The sequence below is a fragment of the Alosa alosa genome, chromosome 1 (assembly GCF_017589495.1).
Source record: "Alosa alosa isolate M-15738 ecotype Scorff River chromosome 1, AALO_Geno_1.1, whole genome shotgun sequence".
Taxonomy (NCBI): Eukaryota; Metazoa; Chordata; class Actinopteri; order Clupeiformes; family Clupeidae; genus Alosa; species Alosa alosa.
In genome coordinates, this window is record NC_063189.1 from 29,135,889 (window position 1) to 29,147,620 (window position 11,732).

Genomic DNA, 11,732 nt, shown 5'->3' on the forward strand with positions numbered 1-11,732 from the left:
GTTAGGCGGTTCCTGAGGGAGACACTGAAGATGTCCAACGCTGAGGATCTGAACCGTCTGACGGCCTGCTCCCTGGTGCTGCTTGGACACATCTTCTACGTGCTGGGGAACCACAGGGTAATACACACACACACACACACACACACACACACACAAAATGTGCTGGGAAACCACAGGGTAAGACCGAGACAAACACACACACACACTAATTGAAACACTATGAACACACTTACACACATCATAAACGAACGGTACACATAAGGATAGAGTTATGTTAAGAGGCACTGCATATCAAATAATATTGTAACAGATTTTTAAATAAGCATATGACAATAAATTGCATATGCTATGAAATCTGTGTTTTGAAGTTTGTTAGATTATTGTGTGTGTGTGTATCCTTCTGCTGTAATGCTGCTTTGTTATTGTCAACATTGAATCACATGACTGAACCTTGTCTGAGCAATTATTTGTTTAATTGTCTGAGCACCTGTCAAATTTGTGTCCTTGTGTGTGTGTGTGTGTGTGTGTGTGTGTGTGTGTGTGTGTGTCCCAGGAGAGCAATAACATGGTGGTGCCGGCCATGCAACTGGCCAGCAAGATCCCTGACATGTCTGTCCAGCTGTGGTCCTCTGCATTGCTGAAGGGTAAGAAGTGTGTTTGCGTGTGTGGACGGGGGGACTTCTGCCAGATATGGTTCATCTAATTGTTGTGCGTCTTTATGCGTGTTTGTATGTATGTTTGTATTGCTGTGTCTGTGTACCTGCATGCTGGTCTTGTTTGCTTGTCTTTGTTCCACATATATGTGTGTGTGTGTGAGTGAGAGGGAGAGAGATGGAGATAAATGCTCTATTCCATTTCAAGGGGATTAACTGTTTGGTGAATAATCACTGTGGATTTGCAAATGAGATAAGCTTAGCAATGGCTTTTTATAAGTCCATCCCCACACATCTCACTCTGTCTCCAACTAACACATCTCTATCGCATACTAACCGCCTCACACTAACCCGTCTCTATCTCCTACTAACCGCCTCACACTAACCCGTCTCTATCTCATACTAACCGCCTCACACTAACCCATCTCTATCTATCGCATACTAACCGCCTCACACTAACCCATCTCTATCTATCGCATACTAACCGCCTCATACAAACCCGTCTCTATCTTACATTACATTACATTACATTACATTTGGCTGACGCTTTTTTAGCCAAAGCGACTAACAACATGGTAAACAGTTTAAGTTTTAGAGCAATTCTCGACAATTTAAAAACATTAGAGTACAGTAAGGATAAGTGCATCAGTGAGTGCTGTTTTTAACAGTTACTTGTCAGTTTAAGACGGCTGGTGAGTGCTAGGATCAGTAAGACTTGTTGTAGGTGTTGCTATGAGAGGAGATGTTCTCTAAAGAGCTGGGTCTTCAGGAGTTTTTTGAAAATGGAGAAGGATGTCCCTGCCCTTGTAGGAACTGGCAGTGTGTTCCACCAACGAGGAACAACAGATGAGAAAAGTTTGGATTGGCTTGAGCGTGCGGTGGTAGAGCTAGGCGTCGTTAGATCTGAGGGCGCCAGCGGTCTGGAGGTAAGCGTATGTCTGTATGAGGGCATTCAAAGTAGGTGGGAGCAGAACCGGAGACTACTTTGTAGGCAAGCGTTAGAGCCTTGAATTTGATGCGGGCCGCCATAGGTAGCCAGTGTAGCTGGATGAGCAGCGGGGTAACATGTGCCCTTTTGGGTTGGTTGTAGACCAGGCGCGCTAGACCACTCTATCTCATACTAACCGCCTCACACTAACCCGTCTCTATCTCATACTAACCGCCTCACACTAACCCATCTCTATCTATCTCATACTAACCGCCTCACACTAACCCGTTTCTATCTCATATTACCGCCTCACACTAACCCGTTTCTATCGCATACTAACCGCCTCACACTAACCCGTCTCTATCGCATACTAACACTAACCCGTCTCTATCTCATACTAACCGCCTCACACTAACCCGTCTCTATCTCATACTAACCGCCTCACACTAACCCGTCTCTTTCGCATACTAACCGCCTCACACGTCTCTATCTCCTACTAACCCATCTATCTCTTTCTCATACAAACCCATACTACCCCATCTCTCTCTAAATTACCACTGGACTCAATCTTTACAAGTTCATTGCATTCGAATGACACACACAGACACACACACACACACACACACACACGTACACGACTATGTTGCTCCCTCATTCATGTATTCAAGTATTCTCCTACTCCTTTATATGTTCTGTGCATTCATTTCAAGATTTCACTGCTGGCCCATACACCAGGTCTCTTGGGAAATACAATGTACGGATAAGATAATTGGTAAGATGTGCTAAACGATGATTGACGTGTGTGTGTGTGTGTGTTTTACAGACCTAAACAAGGCGTGTGGGAACACCATTGATGCCCATGAAGCAGCACAAATGCATCAGAACTTCTCTCAGCAGCTGCTGCAGGACCACATAGCTGCCTGCAGCCTGCCTGAACACAATTTAATAAGTGTGAGTACACCATAGACAGTAAAAGAGAGTACACCCACACACTAGGGGTGGGCGATATTGTCTGTGATGATATCGTGATTGTTGTTTTAACATGTGCAAATTGACATTATGGAGTATTTAAATTACTTATGAGGGAAAAACACTCATATCACGCATTGAAACCCCATGCATTCACTAAATCCAGGAGGTGTATGCGGGAGAAGCCCCTGGCTGCAGCAGAGCAAGTGTCACATGATCTCTAGTGGGTCCACGTTGTCACACGCACGCCTAATGTTTATTTTGTGCAGCGAGATGTAGCCTACTTGGGATTTTGTGCAGCTACAATGCTACTTGTCTCAAGTAGCATTGATGAGAGTCACGTTATTTCCTATATGGAGAGAAAACATTCGCCTTTGAGTATTTTAATAAATAAATGGACTGAAGTACGTTTATCGATTATGCTAACCGTTAGCATCTCTATGGAATTTCTCATAAACATTAGCCATAAGCTAACGCATTAGTTTCTATTCTGTAACTTGGAATGCTAGCCTACACGATTGCTCTTAAACAAAACAGCGAAGGAAATAACTGAAGTACTCTGTTGGTCTGCTTAGTTTTACAGTAAATCCTAAGTAAAGGTTTGAAAGGAACTTCAGCTTCAGACTCTCACACACACACACACAGACACGATCTGCAGGACCATATAGCTGCCTAATAAGTGGGTACACCCACACACTCTCTCACACATCATATCTTTGTACAGTCTGCTCAGGCACAACTTAATACGTATACTTAATAAATAAGTAAAGACAATAGACATAGTGCGTGTGTGTGTTTTCTTGCTGTAGGACCCCATAGCTGCACTCAGTCTGCCCAAACATGGACACACACACACACACACACAATCCTGCAAGAATATTAGACTCAAATGTTTTGTACCTCTTACAGTTACAAATCCTGATACACACACACACACACACACACAATACAAATGAGACGCTTCTTATCCCTAAGGTGGTGCAAAAGTCTGTGCACCTGCAGAAAAGATTTGTAACTGTAGGACAACTTTTTGTACGTAGAATATTGATTTGTAATTTGTAGCTGTAAAACCGATCCGTACCTGTAGAATCGATTTGTAAGTGTAGGGCATATCAGATCACAGATCATTTTTACAGTTACAAATAATTTCTATATTTTCAAAATGTGATACACAGGTACAAAACATTTAAGTCTAATATTCTTCCATACAGGACCACATAAACCTGAGGGGTTAACCTGGTTTGTTTGTTTGTTTGTTTGTCAGTGGACAGATGGGCCTCCTCCAGTGCAGATCCAAGCTCAGAATGGACCAACAACCAGCCTGGCCAGTCTTCTCTGAGACTTTAATGCACACGTGCACACACTTGCATACACTCACATGAACTACTCTTGCCCAGATGCACACTCACACTCACACGCACACGCACGCACACACGCATGCACACGTGCACACACACAGACACACACATAATCATGTTGGCCTCTGCTGAATTTTTCTTTTAAGAATTTCAGATTTTTTGTCATTTTAAATTTTGCTCCTTCACTACGTTGCACCATGTGCCAATTCCTACGGTAGCCATTGATCTGGGCTATTGCACACGCTCAGGCTGACTCTGATGGGCTGCTGGGTAGATTTGGTGCCTCAGCTGATAGGATTAGAGACCACAGGCTTTCCATCTGCCCTCTGATTGGCTGCCTGGCCTGATTGAGCTCCGAATGTGCCCTTTTGCCATTTCTGTGAGGTTTTGTTCTGTCCCTGTTGACTCCTACCCGTGAGCACCCCCTGCAGGTGAAGGCTGCTGTGTAAAGCACGGCCTCCTCACGTCTCCGTCGCAGCCTGGAAGGAAAAAACGCTCGTTTTCATTTTATAGACGCCTATTTTTTTAAATTTTGTACATTATATTCCTCTCTGGGGACACTTATTTACCTGTTTTGTGTTGCATTCATCATGCATATGAAATATTAGAGGTTATATGTAGTGATTCACTATTTTTGTGAGAGATGTTATAAAAGTTTTTTTCAAAGTTTTTTTTTTTTAAAAGGAGCATTCCGGCATAATATTGTCTGATATGTTATTTGTTTATTTTTTACAGTGTACTGCTACTGCTGCTGAAATGGCTTGTTTTCATTACATATACACACCAACTATTACAGTAAACTGAAAAGTGATCAAAAAAAGGCACAGGAAATACATCACAGGGAATAGTTTCTCTGTTCTGATCTCATTTCCTGCTCGTACAGATTTTGAAGGCTCTTTTACCAAAGATCCTTGAATACTAATTGCTCTGCTTCAACCCTCTCTGCATTTACTGAGTAGCGTAACAGCACAGAATCCCAGTGCAGGTCTAGTATACGGAACATGCAAAGTATGTGTTTGTGTGTATGTATGCAGTGTCTGTCTTTCTTTAACACGTGTTGACAGTCCTCACACACACACACACACACACCAACATAACTGTATTTGTAGACAGCTCAGTGGTCGCTGCCCTTTGCCATATGTGCTGCTGTCCGTTTGGTTCCTTCCTGTCTGCCTCTTCACCTCTCTGGGTCTCACGGTGTCTCCTCAGTGCGGCTCCACTGTGTAATACGGGCGGTTGCCATGCAACCTCAAAACAAAATGGAGGTCATTTTACATTTTACAAATCAGTTGCTGTTGTTGTTTTAGCCAGAAGACCAGCTAGTCTGTGATGTTTCTCTCTGATGTTGGCAGACTCTCTAATGTGGCTACCAAGATCCAAGTGACTCTCCTCTGAACTGTTAAACATTACCAATCACCTTGAGACAAGGCCATGTGAAGAGAGCTTCCCCACTTACACAATGACCCAGTCCCAGTATTAGGTTTGTGATTTAGGGAGCCGTTTATCGTCCACTACTAGTCATGTTTAACTCCGATGATGTGGTGTTTGGGCCGGAATGCTCCTTTGAAAAGCTTGTTATAAGGAAGAGAACAAACAAACCAACAAACAACAATCGCATTGAGTTACATATATGTGCTGCTTCGTCAGAGCTGACAGACATGAAATCTCAAGACGAGGGTTTCCAACCGACCATGGTGTTGATTTAAAACCATTTCATCCCTATGACCTCCTCTTGATGATTGTGGAGAGCTTTCACATCCCGTGTTAGTTATTAAAAGCGCTGTTGGAAATGTGCTGTTAGACGCTGCTGCTGGGCTGGGCTTGCATGTTTGAACACTTGAGGGTGTCAGCCAGTAGAGGGCACCAGTGGGCCAAGTTTGGCTTGCAGATAGCGACAGGCCTGTCTGCTCCTAATGCCTTTTGTAGTAGCCTACTCGTCAGACAATATTTGCAGTACTTTTTAAAGTGTACACATTGTCACATTTGTTGGAAAGGGTGAAAAATCTTTTCAGACTGCCACAATTTTATTGTATTTTTGTCTGTATTTTCTTCATTGTCAGAAGATGTTATTTTTTTTGTTACCGCATTTTTTTTGTGCTGATCATGGTAGAGCAGTAGCCTACTAGTTCCTTTTAAAGATATTTATCTCTAGTTCTCTGTTGTTTAACACAGACCCATTTGTTAAATTTTCTACAATTTGAATATTTATACACTACTCTCAACAATATCTTCAATTGCCATTATTTTCTTGTGTGACCGCTGTATTTCTCCAGAATATTTAGTATGTATAAATATTGCGAGAAAATAATTGCATCAGGTTCTTTCCAGACTTGTATGTGTTAACGTTTATGACGGTGAAGCCACAGTGAGATACAGGAAGAGCCACACCAGGCCTATGGGCTCCGACCGTGCCAGGCCTCAGTTCGGATCTGACCCGATTCAACTGGGAAGCAGAATTTTCTGCTCTCCATGTTTCTCTGTTTCTTCCTCGCTCTCTCTTTCTCCCTTTCATGAAGCTGTTCTCTCTCTTTCTTCCTTTCTCTTGTAAAGCCTTTATCTTTCTCTCTCATGAAGCTGTAATCTTTTTCTTTCTCCCTCATGAGGTTCTTCATCTTTCTCTCACTCTGTCTCTCTCTCTCTCTCATGCACTCTCTCTCCCTCTCTTTAGATCTCTCTTTCCATCTCTCCCTCTTTCCATCTCTGTGTAATGACTTGCACAGTGTAGCATTAGGGTTATTGAATAGAATAGAATTGAAAAAACATTTGTTTTTTTACACCACCAGAGAGTCACTGTCTTTTCAACGTTAACATTGTAGGTTTTTGTTTTTTTGTTTTACTTTTCCTAAATCATCAGCGAAAATAAAATTTCAGGAGGACAAAGCTTGTTGAATGAGAGTCATTGAAAGTATGACACTCTGTGTCACTGTGATACACAAAAACAATCAAAAACAATTCCCAGTTTATAAACAAATCCACCTGCCCGCTGATCCAGCTCTATGCTGTGTACCCCATTCACACCACAGGCATGTGTAGATCATCATGAATGAATCAGTGTGTGTCTGTCCACCAGCCTCTTTGTTTGTTGTGTGTCTGTGCAAGAGGTACGTTTTGTGGGAGAGAGGTGGGGAGAATAGGTGTAGAAAATAGTTTATATGACACGTTGAATGGTTGGAAATCTGGTCCAGCCTTAACACACCTGAATATGCTAAACACACTGGAAACAGTCGTCCTGCTTGAGCAGCGCATGGTGCTTAAGGTGTGTGTATAGGGTGTGTTTACATGTCTGGGTCTGCCCAAGGCCAGCCTTATGTGTATGTGTGTGTGAATATATGAATGAGTGTGTCCACATATCGGTCAGGTGTACATTTATTTTGTGTGTGTTGGTTTGTGTGTGGGCTGCTTGATTATGGCAAAAATCATATTCACAATTATTTTGGTCAAAATTGTAATTTCGATTAACGATTATTCATGAGGGTCTCCCCTGGGTCTTTAAAAAATATGTTTCATAATCCATTGGGACTGAAGGAGCAAACAATCAGTGTTAATGATCTAACGGCAGCGTTCACATTTCCCTAATGTTATCCCTGCACTAGTAGAAGCTAATAGACAAGCTGTACCATGCTGATTTAAAAAAACAGACGTGTTCTAACGTTAGATTAGCCAACTTGCCATAAGTTTTTTGTTTGAGTAATTTGGTCACCTCGATTGACAGTGATAACAAACTTAGCAGAGAATGCGCTAGTTACAATTTTGGCGTGGTTCATGATGCTACCGACTGCAGGAGCACACACACACGCAACCCAAAACTGCTTGAGTGGCCTGTGCACAGAGGAGAGGGGTGTATGGAGTGCAGGGCTTAAAGAAGCAGCGTGAATCAGTGTGCTTATGAGTTGAAATTGTTTCTATTTCCAAAAACCCTATTTCTAAACGGAATGTGCCAAAATAATAGTTTTTTTCCCGATTATACTATTTTTGTGATTGTTTGGAGCCAAAATTGAGATTGAAATTTGATTAATTTCACAGCCCTGTGTGTGTGTGTCTTCACACATTATGTAAGTGTTGTGTGTGTGTGTTGTGTGTAAAGTGTCCTGTGTGCTTCCACTTCTGTGTGAGTCAGTGTATGTGTATGTGTGTGTGCTGAGCTGCTTGAGGGAGTCCTGCCAACAGCAGAGTGAGCCACGGGCCCTCCAGCGAAGCTGCAGCTTGGTCACATGATCGATCTTTAGTTTTAATCTCCTGCGCAGCGACGCTGGCATTCCTGTGATAAGACATTAACTCAATGAGCCCTGCGTGCACACACACACACACAATGCTCAGAACTGAAACACTTCCCTAAACATGGTCAAACAGTGCCTTGAGCTTTTCTGTGCATGTAGAGTCAAAATGTGAGCTTTACCAAAGCCAAATGGGCCAGCCCTACTCAACATTTAAATGTTTTTGCAGGTACTGAGAACAAGGGGGTGATGCTAACTAGTGGATGCTTATTAGGTGTCAGTCAGAGCTCAGCCGAGTGCTCACTTCCTGCCAAATAGTGAGCCAGGCCGATCGTGACAGAAAGGCCCACTTCCTGTGCAGTTACTGTACTTTAACAGGGATTAAGTTGAGGCCGTCATGTTGGCACTGGTTAGCGGCTGGGCGGCCAGCCGCCATTGCCTCGTCCTACTGGAAGGAGTAGGGAGAGGGGGTGGTGTGTGTGTGACTGCGTCTCTGCGCAGGAACTTAGCAGCAGTCCTCCTGACACAGAGTAAACACACACACACACATGTACTTTGGCAGTACCTTGAGTGGGATATACATTTAGAGTCATAGCAACAGACCCATGATGACTCCACCAAGTCTAACTTAAGGCTGTTTCCTTTCCAGCCTAACCGTGGTTCAGATCAGGGTGGTTGAAACCCGGCACATTCTGTCAGATTGAGGGGGAAACACTTAGCCTCTATTGGACTGATGACTGGTAACATGACATGGAGTAAAACTGCTGGACTCATAGAACTTCCTGAGATTACCATTACATTACATTTGTTCATTTAGCTGATGCTTTTATCCAAAGCAGCTTAGAAATGGACTGACTGACAGTGCGAAAGGAGTGCAGGAAAACCAGAGAATGACAGTGCAGATGTTTAAGTAACAACCGGGGAGGTAATGGAGATATATCGTATGGGTGAGAGGAAGTGCACGGGAAATGCGAGTTAGGCATGTCAGGTTCGTTAGAGAGTTCGTAGAGGAGGATTAACTGCTATGATCACTGCTGAACATGTCGACAGGGGTCGGCCTGAACAGCTGACCTGACACCTGTTGGGACGACTCAGTCACAGCATACAATGAGAACAATCTGTGATGACCTGATGTCAGGACAGCGGTAACCGTCTCTGGCGGTAGTAACAGAGAGCAACGTCAGAACTGGCCCTTTAAGGGCTCTACAAGTGCACCTCAACAAGCTTGATAAAATATTTTGGACATTTTAATTGTCAAAATGAGACATTATGATGATTATGATCAGTCAAAAATGAAATATTATGATTAATGATTCATTACAATTATGCTGATTCCATTCTTTACAAACTGAATCACTGATGTGAAACAGGAGTGCGTGCTGACATTGGAAAAGGGTTATTGTTGAGGCTGATGGCTGAGAAGTTTCTTTCTTTCTTCTAGCTATTACGGTGCTATTTCTCTTTCCTTTTCATCCTCAGAAGGTAAACTACTGGAGGTTTCATTATGAGTCACAGCCGACTATACCCTTTAACACGAGAAAGGAGGAGACCACAGAAATAGACAAAGAATCTGTCATCAAACAGTTCTGCCTGATTATTATGCACTTTCATACATTCTTATCCAAACACCCATTCTACCAATATTTGATGTGATGTTTTTGGTTAAACAACCAGCTCAATCACAGACTTACACGCACACGCAAATAAACATCTGATTTCCCAGCAGCACGCGAAGAGCGCAAGTGGCACTTCCTGTAAACGCTGTGGCTGTAAGTCAGGATGTGTGTCATTTCCCCCTCCCGACTCCCTGCTCCCTAAAGTGTGTGTGTGTGTGTGTGTGTGTGTGTGTGTGTGTGTGTGTGTGTGTGTGTGTGTGGAGGACTCTACAAGTGCACCTCCAAGAGATACGTAGATAAAATCATTTTTACTTTTGGATTGTGTTTTGGACAGACTTCCCTTCCCATCATAAACATGAGACAGAAGCAGGCATGGTGCTTTATTGGGCATCGTTTATACACGTGACTCTGACAGTCATGGATTAAGACTGTCCGCAGGTTCTGAAATTACTTTGCCTACATATGCCAGCATGTTTTGGAAGTAATCCCAATTGACTTTCACAGGTAGAGATTCCTACAAGACGATAGCCCCAGCAAGGTTACTGTTTGAGTGCATCATCTAGCTTAGTGCTCTTCACAGATTGATGTGGTTGGACCATGAGTCTGTGCTGGAACAAGCACACAGTTATAGTCTGTGGAGTTCAGCACCCCCTGAGACCCTCATGGTTGGAGTTCCAAAAACACCCCTCAAGCCCCTCAACTGTTGTGACGTCTTGGGGCCAGCCAATCACAGGGCTTCCTTCAGTGACCCTCAGCCTGACGTCGGGGGGCCAGCCAATCACAGTGCTTCCTTCCGTGACCCCTCAGCCTGACATCTGGGGGCCAGCCAACCAGCTTCCTTCCGTGACCCCTCAGCCTGACATCTGAGGGCCAACCAATCAGCTTCCTTCACTGACCCCCTCACAAGGCCACAACCTGGCACATATGCCAAGAACAAGTTCTGTGCTTGAAGTTATATCAGAGACTTTATATAGTTCATAAGTATGTGTGTAATCTATTTTCAAACCTTAAAGGGTCTGAACCACGCCTGAATTCAGACACTGTGCCTGAGAACTGTGAGCCCTGAGGTGGGGTGTGGTAGGCCCAGAGGCACGGTGAAGGACACAGCTGAGGAGATGAGCTTGCTGGGTCAAGGCAGGCCATCGGGGGCTCTAGGTGGTGGAAATGAGATGTCGCAGGTGATGCTGAAAAGTCAGGAAGAGTATCGGTTGAGACCGTTACATCAACACATTTCACAGGAACTTTCTTGGGCTGGTTCAGTCTAAGGATGCGTGTCACCACCTTTCACTGCACTACAAATGGCACTTAGCAGGGAGGGGGGGGGTAGGGTGTAGATGCGTGTGTGTGAGTGTTAGTGTGTTGCGGTGCAACCATTCTAGTCTTCCATTATTGCTGATGAAAAGAAGTTCTGCGCGTTTGTGTGTGTGAGGTATGGCACTTGGGCGTGTGTGTGTGGTTATGACTCCTAAAGGTACTTGAGTGTGCCGGGGTTTTGAGGGGTGGACTGGTATAGACTGGTGCGCCTGATTTCTATTGTCTCTTGTTTTCATCATCATATCGGATGAAAAGGTGTACAAAGCAAACCATACATGATCCTTTTGGAGCCTCTTTTTTCTTCACAACCTCAATAACAGGCCTGACAGACACCATAAGTGTCTACAGCTGAGGTAAAGTCTATGCACCCATGACCTACAAACTGGTTGAAATATCAATGCTGAAGACAGGTGCATCCTGCTGTCAGTCTTGCTGACTTACAGTGATGGTTCCTCTGTGTCACTAGGCTATCACACAGCTCATGAGCTCAGTGACATGGTGGCCTATGTAAACACAGAAAGTGAAAGTGGATATGCCATTCATGTTCTCCTTTGGATGCTGTCCCTGTCCAGTGAACCAGTGTCCTGAACGAAGAAGAGGATTGGCAAAGTAGCCTAGTGTCCCGGCAGTGCGTGGGTGGTGGGGGCCACGGTAGGCTACCCCATACCCCTCCGATTTGG

General features: G+C 43.9%; 1 protein-coding gene across 2 annotated transcripts in view; it reads left to right on the forward strand.

The window, feature by feature from the left end:
- Window positions 1-6,492, forward strand: part of mau2 (MAU2 sister chromatid cohesion factor) — a 12,902-nt gene extending 6,410 nt beyond the window's left edge. For both annotated transcript variants that reach the window (XM_048258569.1, XM_048258579.1), the window contains exons 16-19: window positions 6-117; window positions 554-644; window positions 2,405-2,532; window positions 3,815-6,492. In XM_048258569.1, coding sequence (XP_048114526.1) covers window positions 6-117; window positions 554-644; window positions 2,405-2,532; window positions 3,815-3,889 — 406 coding nt within the window. In that variant the 3' untranslated portion in view covers window positions 3,890-6,492. The remainder of the gene's footprint in view (window positions 1-5; window positions 118-553; window positions 645-2,404; window positions 2,533-3,814) is intronic.
- The last annotated feature ends 5,240 nt before the right edge of the window (window positions 6,493-11,732 follow it).